The 17,351-nt window shown below is 42.7% G+C and overlaps 1 protein-coding gene across 10 annotated transcripts in view; it reads right to left on the reverse strand.

Annotated features, from left to right (window-relative positions):
- The window catches only part of LOC146977541 (protein unc-13 homolog B-like), a 71,002-nt gene that overhangs the window by 50,850 nt on the left and 2,801 nt on the right, over nt 1-17,351 (reverse strand). For all 10 annotated transcript variants that reach the window (XM_085793856.1, XM_085793854.1, XM_085793853.1 and 7 more), the window contains exon 2: nt 6,900-6,929. In XM_085793856.1, the coding sequence (XP_085649982.1) occupies nt 6,900-6,929 (30 nt within the window). The remainder of the gene's footprint in view (nt 1-6,899; nt 6,930-17,351) is intronic.

Below are 17,351 nucleotides of genomic sequence, written 5' to 3' on the forward strand. Positions count from 1 at the left end.
CGCCAACCTCACATAGCAGATACAACTAAAGGATTCCACATGCCTGGTGTGTCTTTCCTGCAATGTAAATACAGTTTCTCATGATCCCACTCTTTATAATTTGTTTAAAGGTATTGCATTTACAGAGGAAGCAGGCCCACTGATGATGTAATGAAGTGGAGGTCTCTCCTGACCTGCTACTACTGCAGAAAAGGTCTCTGTCAACCCTGATACCATCAGGAATTTCAAAAGGGTCAAAGATGATGTGTGGTGATTTCCATGCTGAAACCGTGAGATCCATAAAATGAGACCAAATGTGACAGCTGATCATTTTTGGTGGAAAAAAAGATGCCTTTCTTGTGACATGGATTCCGATGCCTTCAGATCTGTCTGTCCCCGTAGACAACTTTCACACCCAGCGATCTCCATCAGCCCCCTCTCAGCCAGTCGTACCGCACGACAGAGTCACAACAACCATCTGCACCAGCTGTCAACGCCTGTAGGGGTGAGCGGGGGGTTTGGAAGGGGATTAGACAGCCCGTAACACAACCAGCACTTTTCATTTCCCGCGGTCGGCTGAAGAAGTGCCAAACTCGTGCCTGCTCATGTGCTGAGGTTTGCTATGGTAGTTACTAGCCCCCACACATCTGACCTTTACCTGAGCACAAGAGCAGCTACTGTATAAGAGGCTTGGATTGAATTGAGTGAAAAATCTTGAGGAGAGGCTCTCTGAACGACAATAAGCAGGCAATATGGATACAAATCTGACTGTATTAGGGTGATATGAGCTGAGACATTTTGTTTTTTTGTTTTTTTTACAGTGATGTATTTTTCCATGGCACTGTAAAATTAGTGGATGTAAGAAAACATATAGGATAGTTCAACATTTTGGCAAATTTGCTATTGCCATAATCCCTATTAGGTGTAGGTTGAATTATCAGTGCATGTTGTTCAGAGATGCGAGCTGCTCAGCAAACACAAGGAGGTAAATGGAGGTGTGTTCGCTGAGCAGCTTGCGTCTCTGCCCCGCAGATCTCAGCACAACATGCACAGATAATTAAAGGTAATGAACCTACCCCTATGACTATCGGAAATATGGAAATAGGCAAATTTGCCAAAATGTAGAACTATCCCTTTAAAGGAGATATTTGTAGGCCTATGTTTGTCTATTGCTATATAGCATCTGCTATTGTTGTATTGATAAAACAAGAGGTTATAGCCTAATACATCCTCCGAGTGGTGCTTACTAACTTCTTTAGGGCAGAGTGAAGACTACATAGACTCAGTATGAGAAAATGACAACACAAATTGACCAGACCACAGCTAGCTAATTAGCATCTTAATCTCAGTACAACAGAAGAAGTGACAGCAATAAACATAAAAACAGGAGGCTTGCTTTCCACTGCTGCAGACAGCCTGTTGAGACTAAAAGTACGATTGTTGCTTCGAGGCTGGTAAACTAAAAAAAAAAACATACAACCTCCATTAGGAGAGAAAATATCTAAATAGTGAATGTGTTATGTGGCCCACAATAGGGTATAAGCCTGGCCTGTGTGTTTTGGGAAAAGGAGAACCATCCTACAATATCTGGGGCTAATCCTGAGTGTTGACCTCTATGCACTTACACACAGTAGAGCCCCCCCCCCCCACCACACACACACACACACACACACACACACACACTTTTGGTCTCTGGGAAATAAAAGCAGAACATCAGCTGCTCTTTTGTAGACTGATCACCTGACCACGCTAAACAAAGATTTTCATGGTTACCGCAGCAACATATTGAAACATTTACTCTGGGCATAGCCTTTAACACAGCAGCCAGATAAGTAAATGCTACTCTTGACACAATGCGACAGTAAACAGTTGACACAGCTGGATTCTTACAACATTCCAGTGGCACGCAACGTAAATAAACATTAAGAATTTAATTAGGGCCGCAAAACAAAATACACCCAGCGATCTGAAAGCAATCGTCCAACCTACGAGCACCACGAGTGACAAGAAGACACAGGCCTAATGAGTGTCTCTGGAGAACAGTAGCAACAAAACACAGGTATTGTTATAAAGGAGCCTGGGGGATGCTCAAGCCTTTCGCTAATTAGATAGGCCATGCTTTGTGCCACACTTGGGCCGCCTCCCATGAATAGAAGAGATGAGATAAGGGAAGAGGATGTTGGATTAGATAAGAGCCACTTAGTGGTTGTGGGCCTTTTACAGCGGGCGCTGTCTGCTGTGGCTGATACAATCTGCACTGTTGAAGAGGAAGCAGCAGCAACAAGCTGGAATAACACAAACTATGTGCACGCACACCGACTGTGCGTGCACATTACTGATAATGGATTTATGAGACCAGAGCCGGTATCAGTGTTTGAGAATCATCTGAATATGATGACAAGTTATTGGCAATATTCCCTTTAAAAATAACAAACAAACAAAACAAAGTATAGATTGACTGTATACAAAACACAGTATTTGTTATTTGATGGTATAAGGGACACAGGACTTTTTTATTTTATTTTTTATTTTTTTATTTTAACTCCCATGTTCTGGCCTAAATCTAAATCTTAATCCAGTATTGGTCAATCTTTAACATTTTTGTTGAATATCCCTTAAATGTAGTTTTATAGAGTTGAAGAGACAAATATGTCTACCTTTTATTAGAAAAAAAGATGAAAACTAGAATTAATTTTGGCAAAAACTGTGAGCTACATAATTTAAACACGATGTGCTCATTTGTTCATTATCTATTGGCCAGGATTATGCAAGCACACTAAAATGTGGACATTTGTACTTCTGAAGTCTGAAATGATACTGTGAAATTTTCAACTAAATCATAGGCTCTTCTTCCGCACGTGGAGAACTGGTTCCAACAACTTAAAATTCATTATGTCACACAATGTGTGTCATGCTCTCTCTCTCTCTCTCTGTGTGTCCATTATGTACACAAACATACACGCACACACACACCGAGCACACCTGTCAGTGGAGGAATCAGATGAAGTGGGACGACACAGCCATGGTGTCCTGTCAGTACTCACTGTCCCTGCCTGTGGACCATGTGCACCCTGAGCCCTCAGCGTCTTCATCCATTATTGACCGATGAGGAGTTGTTTTTTTCTTCGATGAATTAGTCAGGGAAACGCAGGCAGTTGGAAAGCTGACATTTTAAATTCAGACCACTCATCAATGTTGCATGGAACGTAAATCTATTGGAGGAGTTTTCCACCATTGATGGGACCACCTCATGAGAAGTCAGAGTGCATTTTGAGCATCTTAAAACAGCCTTCAGAAAAATAAAATACCACTGAGAGATACAAAAGTCATAGGAAGCGTACATGTAGAGAATGAAAACACACAAACAAATCCAGCGACACACAGCTCTCTTATCAAGCCCTAGTTTCCTGTGGCAATCAGTGGAAAGAAAGACAGCTGGCCACTGGCCCATCCAAGGTCACCTTCACTTTTACATGGACGGAAACAACTTGATGTAAGGCCTGCAAAGCAAGGCCAACGTAATAACTCCTCGTCTGAAGGTGTGGTCAAAGCGCAGCACAAACACACATCCTAGACCGGCCTTATGTAAACTTTGAGGGTTCTTCCAACAAGTCACACATCTTCCTTCGCAGGGCGAGACAGGGTTCACGAGCTAATAAAAAAAGCTGTGACATGTCGAGTACTTCATTCCTGGAACCTGAATAAACAGACAGCAGGCGTGGTATTTCCTTGAATTCCCAGGGATGTGCGGGAAGAACTGTGATATAATGGTGAAGAGAAAAAAAAGAAAATGAAAAAGATTCGTCAAGGATCTCAACATGTCTTTCCTATAAGTCAAGAGAAGATTAAGTGCTGATCTACACAGCAGATTGTGCAGCTTTGATGCACAGCTGATGGTATATGCAGCATAAATGGATAGTGAGGCATGTGAGTGCCTCAAAAAAAAAAAAATCTTCACAACATGGTTTAAGATGGACAAAGAAGAATATTACTATTCCATCATCTATTCCCTTTTTTGCATGGAGCTACAGTATACAGTTAAGATGACCAGATGTTTTGTGACCTGACTTAATCTCAAGTATATTTATTTTCACCAATTGCCTTAAGACGGTATCATTTACAGTACCAACAACAACAACAACAACACTGGTGCTCTAAATCTCTTGAAGGACTGTGCCTGAGTCCTGACAAATCCCGTCTTGGCCTGTGGCACAGAAAAGCAGGTTGAAGTTTAAATTTCCCCTGAGGTTGACCACACAGGCTTAACCCAACCGTCCCTGATGTTTGCTCTGGGACAGGTGAGGTGGAAAGGGCACAGACAGGTCAGGAATCTTACAAGCACCTCACAAGGTCACCGTGTCTCCCCAAACATGATGGACTAAAACACAAACTCATGCTAAACAAATGTAGAGACGTGCTGGATAAGTGAGTTCCCGAGGGGTCAGCGGAGGATCCAGTGCTGTGGTGACTTTGTGTCAGTGCTGCTGATGCCTGCTGATGCCGACAGAAACGTCACAGGGCTTAGAGGCAGGCGTGAGGCTGAACACTAGTGGGATTTGCCCAGGTGGAGAGCGCGGATTTGGATTTAGCAGCCACCGATCTGAGCTCACCTGTGCACGGGCTCTGTGTGGAAGGACACGGGATTACATAATGCAAGATCAAAGCTAGCTGTCGGTGACATGCCAGATTCTGAGTGATTAACCTACATGAGATGAGGAGGGTGTGGCACAGTTCCAACAACAATTAAATTATTGGGGGATTCTCCTACAGGTTGTTGCAGATTATCTCACTTCAATATGCAGTATGTTAACTCATTGAATGCCATTGACATGGACGTCAATCAAAATCCAACGCTTGAGTGCCAATGACGTCCATAGACGTCAAACGCACTTTTCTGCGGCTGGTAAATGGGGATGCTTTCGCGCACACTGGGTCTCATTCATGAAACATGAGTAAATTTGTGTGTAGATTTGCACATAAAAGCTCACTCTACTAAAACTCTACTCCGGATTCATGAACGGTGCGGTAAACTCAGATTTGATCGTAAACACGTGTGTAACTTCATGAATGCCAACCCATCGTAAACTAACAACACGCCCCCGGTGATCAGCAATTAGCATAGATCTCCATACATGAATAGCCATATAAGGAGATCCTGACCACCATATTAGGAGGTAGGTGCATCCTGTTCACCTGCGGCCATGACGCAAACGAGGAAAGAGGGAGAGAGAGAAAAAAAGAGAGATCACGGATCGAAGTCATTTTGGGTGAAGTGGAGTCCAGAAAAAATATTTAATTCTCTTCTGTTAGTAGTGGTGTGACTGGGACAGGTCAAAGGCTGGAGGGAAGAAACAGATTTAGTGAATTAAGTAGGCCTATCCTTGGTTGATTAAAGAACCGTTTAAGAAGTAAAGCCAGAATAGTTCGATATGAAACATGAAAAAAAAAAAAAAAAAATACACACAACTCCAGAGCTACAGCAGCGACGGGAAGGGGAGGCTCTTCACAGCCTCAGCTGTAGAGGAGCATGGTTGTATCAACACATGAAGTTATATAGGCAGGTAACAGGTTATATTGTTACAGAAGCACCAGCCGTCTGTCACAGCTCCATCCAAACCGGTGCCGACTGCGCTGCTGCGCAGGGTGAAGTGTGCGTCCACCGAGCGTGTAGCAACACAAAAAAGTTTTTTCCGGTTTTATGTCAGATTATTATCATCATTAGATGGAGCCTTGACGTGTTTGTGCGTGTCCGATCCCTAAAACGTCTCTCTCTCCAAATATTTCTAATTGTTTGTCATGTTTAAATTACGTGTTTCAAAGGCGTCGGCGTATTTTGAACATGAGAGAGAGTAATACGGATTAAAATTGTAATTTTCAACAGTGACAAGCAGTATTTATTTGCATTCCTCCATTTACACAAGCGCTACACACAGTCCGGAGCAGGTGTAGATTTTGTGAGTAGCTACAAAAAAATCAGCACTACTAAAAGATTGATGAATGCGGAAATCCACGTAAATTTGCGCTGCTCAGGGTTTACACGCAAATCCGTGCTGCTCACGTTTCATGAATGAGACCCACTGTGAGTAATTTTGGGGTTTCTGGGATGTGTAGAACGAAGAAGACTGTAGATCAGAGCAAGAAGTGAAGAAGAAGGAGAAGACGAGCGCGATCGGTACGGAGATAAAAAAGTTGGAAAAAGTTTCTATTTCTAGAGAAAAACGACGGGCAGAGCCTGGAACAAGTGTAACGTGTAGCTGGAGGAAATTTTAGCCACGGATGCTATTAGCATAGCTCCAGCATGAAGTGATCAGAGGAGGCAGGAAAGGTAAACTCATCTAGATGATCAGCACCAAAATGCCGAAGCGAAAGCAGAGTCAGTTTCACCAGTTGCAGAGGGTGAGGGGGCAGCAACTGTTCGTACTTGTTGTATTTTAGTTGTTGTTGTTTTTGTTTGTTTTTTTTTTGGGGGGGGGGGTTAATGAAAAAACATGTGAAATTAATTTTTCAGATGTCTTACATGTTTTTGAAGCCAAAATTAAAACGGATAAATCACTGTTTTTCTTGAGAGACTCTCTTTTACAAAAATGCATTTTTCTCAGCTTTCTAGAAAAAAAGTGGCCTTTTTGGGGCAACCAGGCTCTATTCAACTTAAGATAAATCAAGGATGGAACAAGGTACAAACAAATGTTTTTTCCCTAGTTAAATAGAGAGTCTCCTCTTTCCTTTGAGTTGTTTGGTGTTTTCAGAGTCATAGTACAAAATATTCTATGGGTCTTGAAATATTACTCAAAATGCCCCAAAACGCTGGCACATGGCACTGACCATTTTATAAAAGGGCTGGCACTCAATGAGTTAAAAAGTGTGGATAAGGTGAAACATCTGGAGTGTATAATCAGACTGCAGAATACAGAAGTACTCACCTGGAGGCCCTTGGAGCTTGGCTTTCTTCACTGTGGAAACAAAAACAACAACAGCGATTAGCGTCATGACGTCATGCTTGGTGAGAAAAACAGGTGGTTTTCAGATGACGTCACGTGGAACGTCACGACTGCAGATGGAGGGCAGGAAGTGTTTTGCCCGCAGGAAAACAATAGGAAAATGCCTACTGTCTGCGCTGTCTACAGCTGTTCAAAACGGTCAAACCGGGAAAATCAAAAAAGTTACTTGAGAGTTCCTAAGGTAGTAACACATAAAGGACTCAAATTTCAACAACGGACCGTAAAACGGTGTGTGGGAGGGACGAAGTGACCATAGTAAACAAACGGTGTCCTAGCCTGTTCTACAGTAAAAATGGCACATAGAAAGAGGAGTAAAGCCATATATTAAGCGGCAATATATATTTAGGGGCTGTGTCCACCAGACGCGTTTTCAGCGCTCTGGGCGTCTATTTTACATTCAAACCCTATTGAGTTGGGCGCTCACAGCGCTCAGCGCCCTCGGCGGTAAAACGCCCTCGGCGCTTGCTTCTTTTTGTCGCGGCGCTCAGAGCGCTTCGAGTTGAAATCTGTTCAACTTTTAGAACAGCGCTACGCTCGTCAATGTCACTTTTCACCGCACTGACCAATCAGAATCAAGAAGGGGCGGGACTTACGTTACCGACAGCAACACAACCGGAGACGTGGCTCGGTTTATATCATGACCCACACTTGTATTGAAGGTAGGCCGACCTCAGGGTCCATGTCAAAAGCTGCTGCTAATGCTATTGTGTATTTCTGACACTCGTTGTAGTGTTTACATTAAACAAGGCCGGAACACGGAAGTGTCAGAGGACTCGTTTTGTAACCTAGCAACAGCGGCATTCTGACGAGGGAGAGAGAGCGCGCTAAGCGCTGGGAAAGCAGCGCTGAGAGCGCTGTCAGAGCTGAAAGCGCGTCCGGTGGACACGGCCCCTTAAGCTTCAACGATATTCAGCCAAACCCACATAGTTTGAAACAACGTTCAAAACACACACAGCCAGTGTCACAACTAAGCATATAAAGCCCGCTAGCTTAATGCTAACGTATATGTAAAACACCATAGACAGGCTAACAGAAATTAGCATGCAGTTTACAGCCAGTAAAGCTGCTAAAAACTGTTTTAATTGTGGCTTTAGCGCTGTTAACACGTCACCGTTTAATCCAGAGTCTGTGGTCAGTTTATAACACTGGGGAATTTGCTCCGATGTCTGTTTTGGGAGAAGTGCAGAGTCTGTGTGAGCCCCGACCGGGGACCAGGGCAGCGGCTGTCACAGCAGCAGCAGCCGCTCTACTGAGCTGCCGGGGCCGACCGTCCTCCTCCCGGAGGAGGAAACGAGCCAAGTAACGTATCCGCAATGCTTTTAGAGGTTTACCGCTGAGATTAATGCTGGTCTCATTGATGAAATTTAACTGTGGCAGTGGCATTAGTTTGTTTGAATGAAAAGTGAGCAGGGCTGCTTCTGGGCTAAGGACTGAAATCACCACATTTACGTAAATGAATAAATGTTTTACAATGAACCGATCAGTCTAATACATTTTATTTTGTTAAATCGACATGGTTACTGTACATGGCAAAGATTATTACCACTTTATGACTTAAAATTACTCGGTATTTCTATGGGAGTCCTATGAGAGTGTCGCCACTCTGTTATATCAATCGCTCTGGTCGAGGCGGTGTGTTTCACTGCTTCCTTTCTCCCGATTTAAGGTTGTATGGATCGTATCCGATATATTTCTCTAATTTTTGGTGATACCTGCTACGTGCAGGCTCGACCAAAAGCTTCGGAGTACTCGCTTTCCATTATTTTCAGGCACCGCTCTCCACTTCCTGCCCTCCATCTGACATCGCCCCGCCCCCTTCGCGTCATCATAACCACGTGACTGAAAACAAGCTATTACGCTGCAAACCGTTAATATAATACATCCATGCTGCAAACACACTCAGACGTGCGTGAGTAATGACAAATAGACAGGATCTCATATTACTGAGGCCTGACAAATTCATTGATATGCAGAGAAGCGATGCGTGAGCTGACCACTCGTGACACCTCAACAGCAGCCTTACGTTGCTGTCGCCTGCGAGAGCAACAACACTCAACATGCAGCTTGATTAAAATAGATGAGGTATTTGTTTTGGAGGACAGCTTTGGCTCAAAATGTTATTAGGAGACAAAAATACACAATGTTTGTGTTGACTATACGCATCACCCACTCAGTGGGAAAAAGAAATCATTTCCATTTCTCTAGTACCTATTCCTTTTCCATAATAACAACTATTACCGTATAATTACTATAATTAGATCCCCTGATACAAAACTCATTCTTACAAGCAGAGCTCATCTTTAAACAATAATAAACTGCTTGAGAGTATACAACCATTTATGTTTGTTATATTTGCAATTTGTTCAAACGTGTAACAAAATTGTGTTGGGATGTTTGTGTATATATACACAAATGACAGACTGGGTGTTGAAAAAACTTCTGTGTATTGTATAAAGTTGTACTGACGCAAATATGACTTGGCGAAAAATAAACATACTGACCAACACCTACATTTTGTCAGAGCTGACAAATACTTTTTTTTTTTCCATTTCACAATTCACAAATCTTAATATAATCAAGAAACATAAGCCCAGACAGCTGTATGACACAGCAGCTGGGAAACAAACACACAAAAAACAATGGCAAAAGTGGACCGGGGCAGATGTGTATTAACACGACCAAATAAATAAATAAATAAATAAAGCAAGCAAAAAGAAAAAAAAAAACGTCCCGTAAGAGCAACCATTTCCAAAAACCTCAAAGCACTTATTTAAAGGAGGGGAAAAGGCGTGCTGGTGTAATTTGGTTTATTTTTAGACCCACCATCTTTAGCCCCTTGATGCATCTATACAATAACGTTTATGGGATTGTGAAGCGCTTTGGAGGGGATTAATTGTGATTGCTGTGGCAGAGTTATGTGCTCAGGCATGTAACCTACTAAACCTCTGGAGCCTCTGATGGCAGATGGGCAGGACGGGATGATGGAGGCACAAATGACACTTTCATATTTTCCATGCAACATCTCACATCCCTGGACACACTGAAACAACTATGTACAAGTAGAAACTGATCTATTTGTTTTCCTTTCAAAATGTTTGCCTGTAAACAAATGCAGCTCAGTGCACTGAATTTTTAATGAGACTGAATTTAAAACTGATAAAAAGTGAAAGTGGTTTTACAGTGTTTTCTTTGACTAACAATGGAGGAAATGGGAACTTTCTTATCACATTTTCACTCTTCACTGAAGCACTTCCTGTCTCACACATAGTTTGATGTGAAGCGGAAAGGGAGCAATGGAAATGTGGACCGGCATTGTGAATATTTCCTCTTTTCTTTTTTAGGTTTTCCACTAAGCCTTTTCAGCTGTGGGCCTATCTCTTTGTTGGTGGCGCAAATGAGCTGGCACAGTGGCCTTATGTCCTAATTTGCATGATGTTATTTAGGGATGTGACACACAGAGCAGAGGGCAATAAACCAGGGGACCATTATTGTGGAAACTGATGCTTATCATTTTCTGCCCTGAGCCCTCTGTGGCTTTAGAGGGGTCATTTAGCTCAGGCAGGGCTGGATGCAGGGCTGTGCCTTTTCTGCTATAACAAGTCAAAATGTCATCTGTGAGAAAGGGCTGCCGGCTCACACATACACCCCTTCACAAAAAGGTGTTAGATTTTAGGCTGACTGCTAAACTTCCACACAGATACAACCCAGGAAGTGTTTATTTTGAAATCTCCATAACTTCATTCCTAGTTAACCATCTGACTACTTAGATTAGAACAGACGTTAGAACAGACGTTACGATCGCGCACCCCTCGGCCATCGAAGCTTCGATTAAAGTCGATTTTATGTCCACGAAGCTTCGATTATCAAAATATGATAATCGGGTCAGCCCTAGACGTTTCCTTCATTATTCATCTGTCATACCTTTTCCCATTAAACTGGTCTGTCTAGAAAATTGAGTATTGAAAATTTCCTTTATAGTTCTTCCAGTACAGTCTGTTATTTCCTTGTGTTATTTGGCATTAGTCTAAAACACCATATCTATTACAATAATAACCCTAACCCTATAATAACAAGGGAAAGGGGGAAGCAATTTTAAAATAGCTGCAGATTTCTTTCTCCTCTGATTCAAATCTATGCAGCTCTATTGACTCCAGAGATTTGTTTATACTAAAACAGAACTTAATCATCAAATGATACCAAAATCACAACAAAAGGTACATGGTGCCTTTATAGATAGGCTAGATAAATACTTTATTTATCTCGAAGGAAGAAGGGTGGGTTTTTCATGTATTCATCTTTCAGGTACTTACAATCTTTGGAATCAAATGTACCCTGTTCAAAGCTGGCAGAGAAACATTAGAGCCCTTTGCAAAAAGCGATTAGCAATTTAACAATTTCTCATGTCGGGGCTTCAATACAAGAGGGACATTACAGACGAGCAGTATGGAGGTATTTGGATGTTTTTTGGTGTGTCTTTTTGGACAAAGAAAGTTGGTATCCATTGACAACCATTATATGGACAAATACTGCTGCGCGGACCCCCCTGTAATTCAGAGAAGGCACGGAGGATTCTGAAAATTCTCACAGCTCTTAGTTGACATGAGGGTGAGTAGATAATGGGTGGAATTTGAATTTTGGGTGAACTATCCCTTTAAGCAAATAATGACTGGGAGGTCAGGCAGAAAGTAGGATACTGTAGTAGGAACAGGAAGTGACACCCAGGGTACAACTGTTGCTGGCATTGGTGTACTTCCGCTTTGAGCTGCTGCTGGATCAGATCAGGTGGAGCCACTGTAAGAGGGAGGGAGGGAGGGAGGGAGGGAGGGAGAGAGAGAGAGAGAGAGAGAGAGAGAGAGAGAGAGAGAGAGAGAGACAGAGCAACAGATGGCCAGGGGATTACTGCCACAATCTCTAAGCACTCTCTCGGTCTCACTCTGCCTCTTTCTCCCATAATTCCACTACTCTGCTGCTCGCTGCACTCAACGACTCTGCCCGCATTTCCACAATGTTTGGTCCTGCGCGGCCTCTACGTCTCATCCTTTGTGAAAATGATTTTTCTTCTAATACCTCCTCCTCCTCACCGACTCATCCTGCTACACGGGCAACATCATCAACCAAGCATCAGAAACACATGGTGTCGATGCAGTCTCGGTGTGACAAAGACCTGCTCCATCACCATTTTCAATAGGGTCAAAGTTAAGAGGAGTCAGTGACGTGCAAAATGACACGGCGATGCATGAAACTAACTCAACACACTTGAGTTGGCTATAAAACTGAGGTGCCAATGTAGGAAGCATGGACCCAGTTCACCAGCAGTCAAAAGGCTTCTCATAATAAGTACCACTACAATTAGTAAATCAATAAATTGATCTAGGAAAGATTACTTAAGACCAGGGGTGTCAAACACATTTTAGTTCAGGGGCCACATACTGTACAGTGCAATTTGATCCGTGGGCCAGACCAGTAAAATAATAGCATTAAAAAAACTATAAATAATAAGAACTAAATGTTTCCCTTTGTTTTAGTGCAAAAATACAACTACATTATTAAGATGTTAAAGACCCCCTCCCATGAAAATCGTGTTTTTCGTGCTTTTCACATGTTCCTGTGGCATTTTTCTTGTGTTAGAGGACATATCAGCAGAAAAGGAAGTGCAAAATTGCATTTCTGAGTTTTTCTGCCTTCAAATTGCTGTGAACCAATGGCAGACGCAAACTGGCAGTTTCAGGGAGACTGGAGCTGACTTGTCACAACTCCAGGGGAGGGCACTTAGTGCTACAAGCTCCCGCCCGCTCTGCATCTGGCTCAGAGGTGAAAGGCTTGACAGCTCAGTGGAGGTGTCAAGGTATAACAGGTATAGCTCACCTGGTAGAGCAGCTTGCACCGTGAGCAAGGACTATGTTCCAGTCTGGGATTGAATCCCAGTGTGGAGTTTTACGCTAAACGCGCTGAATCGGTAATTGTACAATGTCCAGCTGTCAGCGAGCGGCGAGGGTGGGTGCGCGTTTGCAGAGCAGTGCAGTCTTGCTAATTGCTAATGCTGGTTGCTTGCGTGCTGGTTTTACAATGACCAAAAAGGGTCGCGGGAGGGGGACTTTAAAGCCTCCGTGTGCAACTTATTTGGCTTTTTATTAGCAAAAATCATACTGCTTTCATAAATACATATTTCACTGTAGTCGAATCACACCCGCATACAAATGAAAGCTTTCTGGTACCTTAGAATGAGTTGTTACAAGTCGTTACAAATACATAAGTGGAGGCGCACTGAACCGAGGCGGCCATGTTGCATCGCCATTTTTTATGTTGAGAAGCAGCGTGACCGTAGGTAACCATAGAAACTCAGCAGAGCTGTCAGCTCGGCCTGTTAAAACTGTCACCACTGTGTAGTGTGAGGAAGGACGGAGGCACTGGTGTTGCATTCAGGTGCAGTCAGGCAGACGGCCGTCGGCAAACCAACTGGATGTAATTTTACTCCACCAGGGAAAGACGGTAAAACAATACCACATCACCATGACAACATATTGTCACGCCTGTATTGTTTTGCCTGGTGCTGGCGGACCACTTGTTTACATAGACGCTTGTTTATCCTGTTACATGCAGCGTGTGTTGTCTGTCTGATGTCTGCCCAATTTCACGTGAATGCAACATCAATTAATCGTTCCGATATGCAACTGCACCGTTAGATGGGGGTAATTCCTAGTACACATTATACCTTTAATAAACTATCTTTATACAAAACTATTATAAATAACCTGAAATCTCTTGAGAAAAATGTGCAATTTCAACAATACTATACCTCTTCTGTCTTTGTAATTTTCACACAAATTCATCCCGAGGGCCGGACTGAACCCTCTGGCGGGCTGGTTTTGGCCCACAGGCCTTATGTTTGACACCCCTGCTTTACATTGATATATAGCATATATAAACCAACAAATATCACTTTGCAGGCATGTGTAATTTATGATAAAACATAAATCTTCCTGCTATACAAAACGTAATGTCCCACATCCATCATCCCCCTACTAGGGATGTCACAATTACTTGTTTTCACAATTAATCGCGATATTAAACGCCACAATTAATTGATCGTAAAGATTCCTAAATACCGTCACTTTCCAAAAAAAGATTATGTCTGAACCGTGTTGGCAGATGTGCTCCAAAGTTAAGGTAAATGCACAGATTCTGGTCCATTTACCTAACGTAGCATTGAATTGGTAGGAATTTAAATGCTAGAGTGTCATTTGTAATTAAAAAAAAAAGATTTAAATTAACTTAAACATTTGGTATCGATGACAATTAATGACTTGAACATTTCAAACACTTTACCTGGTGGATTAATAATTGATTATATATTAATAGATATTTAAAATATTTTATAATTAGTAATGTATATTTTAACTATATTTGATTTTACACATTAATGGTGTTGTGAAATTACTTAATGCATAATAATCGTGATAATCGTAGTACCGTGATTATTTCTCTGACAATAATCGTACCAAAAAAATCTATTATTGTGACATCCCTACCCCCTACAGCACGTATCTTTATATTCTAACAGCCCCAGGCCAGTGGTCAGTATGACCAGATTATGGTCTGTCAGCTCCATCAATGCACTGTACACTGGCTGATGGATAGCAAAGGAAATATACTGCCATCAACCCCGTCTGTCCACAACCACTTCCTAAACTTGCTCAGAGAGTATATAACTCTTAAACCAAGAAGACAAAAGCTTCCGTCCAATACTTGAGTATGAGTTCTAATGTAGACCTCCAGAGTTTTCTGGAAAACCAAAGAAACCGCAGTAGATGTGTTTGTGCCTAGAGGCAACTACCACTCTCATGTCTCACATCCCATCACCACAGTGCTGCTCACGTGTCTAGAACAACATCTTTACGCTTCCATTGCATTCAGCATCATGGGGTGCATGCATGTGTCTGCGCAGCCCCGTCCTGCTCCACCACAGAAGTCAACCCCCGCCTCACCCGCCCTCCCAAATGTCCAATTGTAAGGACAACCACTTAGCTGTTGTGTAAAGACATCGCCATGGAGATGAAGCTTCTCGACTGGCAATCAATAAGCAACATTGCCAAGCTGTTCTATCAGGGGATGAGTCACGACATCCGCTAATCACCAACCCCCGTCCGAGCACCCTTTTCCTTTTTATCCATGGGCTGCGTTAACTCCCACCAGCTTTCATTTGCCATAACTCTAAATCAATAAATGGACACTGTGCAAACTCTACAGTGAAAGGCTCCATTTAGTACAATAACTCTGAATATCCAGAGCCACTTTGGGCTGAACTTTCTGAATCAAGTGAGACAGAATTGACTTGCTTCTTTGTGACCTTTTCCCCTGCCAGGAGCGATTCTGCTTCCCAGCTTGATGCATTGATGTCCAGATCATTTTAGAGGCTCATTGTTTGCAGGGTTTATACAGAAATACCTTGATTTATTTCTATTTTAGAGAGAGCAGAGGGGGTTAAACCTGTTATTTTACATTCCGTACACTAAAATGCTGTTGTTCTTCCTGCTGCCAAGAAGAGAGATCATCACCCCACCGTTTCTTTCCTAGGTGTGTGATAGTGATGCTCTAAACTTGCCCATCCACATCTGTAGCTACTGCTGTGCCACCTGTGGATGACCTGCACCTTTTTGCCACACTGCACAAGTCCAGCAGCATCCTGAGGTTAGTTTTATAGTTGCAAGTCATTGAGCTTATGTTCATTTTAATTACTGTAATTTGTATGTATCATAATGGCAGAGTTTTTTAAGATATCCTGGATTAGCATTTTGCCACTTGCTCATGTCAACATAACTTTAAAGCAGCAATGATCCACTGCAATGAACCAATTAATGTGTCAAATTGACATATCAATTCATTGTATTGGATGATTGATTAATTGCTTAAAATGTTTTTCTAGGGGCGGTGCGTGGCGCAATGGTTAAGGCGGCCGCCCCATGTAGAGGCTACAGTCCTCAACGCAGGCGTCCCCGGTTCAAATCCCGCATCGGGCAGACCTTTCCTGCATGACATTCCCCCTCTCTCTGCCTCCCCCTTTCCTGTCTATCTCACTGTGCTATCAAATAAAGGCAAAAAAAACCGCCCCAAAAAATATATATACTTAAAATGTTTTTCTATGAAAACTTATCTTTGATTGAATCTCTTTCACTCTGAATATTTGTTGATTTTCCTCATCTTCTATAACAACTGTAAACGGCTGTAACTGTAAAAGTAAAGTAAGATATCTGTCTGAGGGTGTCATCTTTTTTTGTTGTTTTGTAGCTTTCTTTGTGACATCTAAGCTACTTGGCTACTTGTTAAATCACTCCCTGCAGCAGCTAGAGAGTTGTGTAATGAATATACATAGCAATGGCTGCAATGATCGTACTATAGGTTTCGCAGGTTTACACACAAACATACCAGAACATTCAGTAATCAGGATAGGTTGAAGCAAATTCAATGATGAGGTGGAGGTAACACAAAGATGTGGACTGTGACAGTCACTCCTCAACAGTGACTTGAATTTAGGAAAAGCACTAAAGAAATTTAACATCATGACAGAAGGTGTTGGCTTGACTGTGTAAACAGGTACCAATGGAGAGATCTGAGGGATATTTGAACAATGTTGATATGTGATGACGCAGGATGCTTTTCACCCTGACTGTCCCCATAAATTAACTTTAATTTAAAGGGATAGTTCAACATTTTGGCAAATTGCCCCATTGTCATTGTGCCTATAGTTTTAGGAGTAGGTTTGTTACCTTTAATTGTTGGTGCAAGCTAATTTTAGAACGGTAGAGCCAAGCCGCAAGCTGCTCAGAGCTACGCTACGGAGGCTAATGGGATTTCTTGGTTTCCCCCAAACTCATCAAATACACAATCCAACAACTCCACATTCAGAATGCCAGGGTTTCCCCCAGTGTATTATAAGCCTGGCAGCCCGCCAGGCCTTCCTTGCCCCCCCGCCAGGCTAAGCATCGTTTATTAATTTTTTAAATCAGTTTTGATACTCCATAAACACGTGATCAGGTGTCTTTTTCATCACCTGACAACGTCACAACTTCGTCGCGCATAACGGGACACGTCACGGACATCCTGCTCCTCAGACCGCTGCTTCACCAGCTGACCGAGAGGAACGCACCGAGTCCAAACGTTAACGTGAGCGGAGCCGCGGCTCCAGAGGCTCAGTCAGCTGCTGCAGCTGGTAGCTGGTAGCTGTTAGCTGTTAGCACGTCGTCCCCTGCAGCGTCAGAGCTCCGGACTCCTGTGAGCCGCAGGGCTTTGACCTGATGTGAAAATGATCCATTGTTTCATTTTTCAGCTCGTAACGTTTGCGATCACACACGTTGTCTTCTCTGGTCTAAACAGTAG

The sequence above is a fragment of the Trachurus japonicus genome, chromosome 12, assembly GCF_045865225.1.
Source record: "Trachurus japonicus isolate A0001 chromosome 12, Traja_1.0".
In the NCBI taxonomy this organism is placed as follows: Eukaryota; Metazoa; Chordata; class Actinopteri; order Carangiformes; family Carangidae; genus Trachurus; species Trachurus japonicus.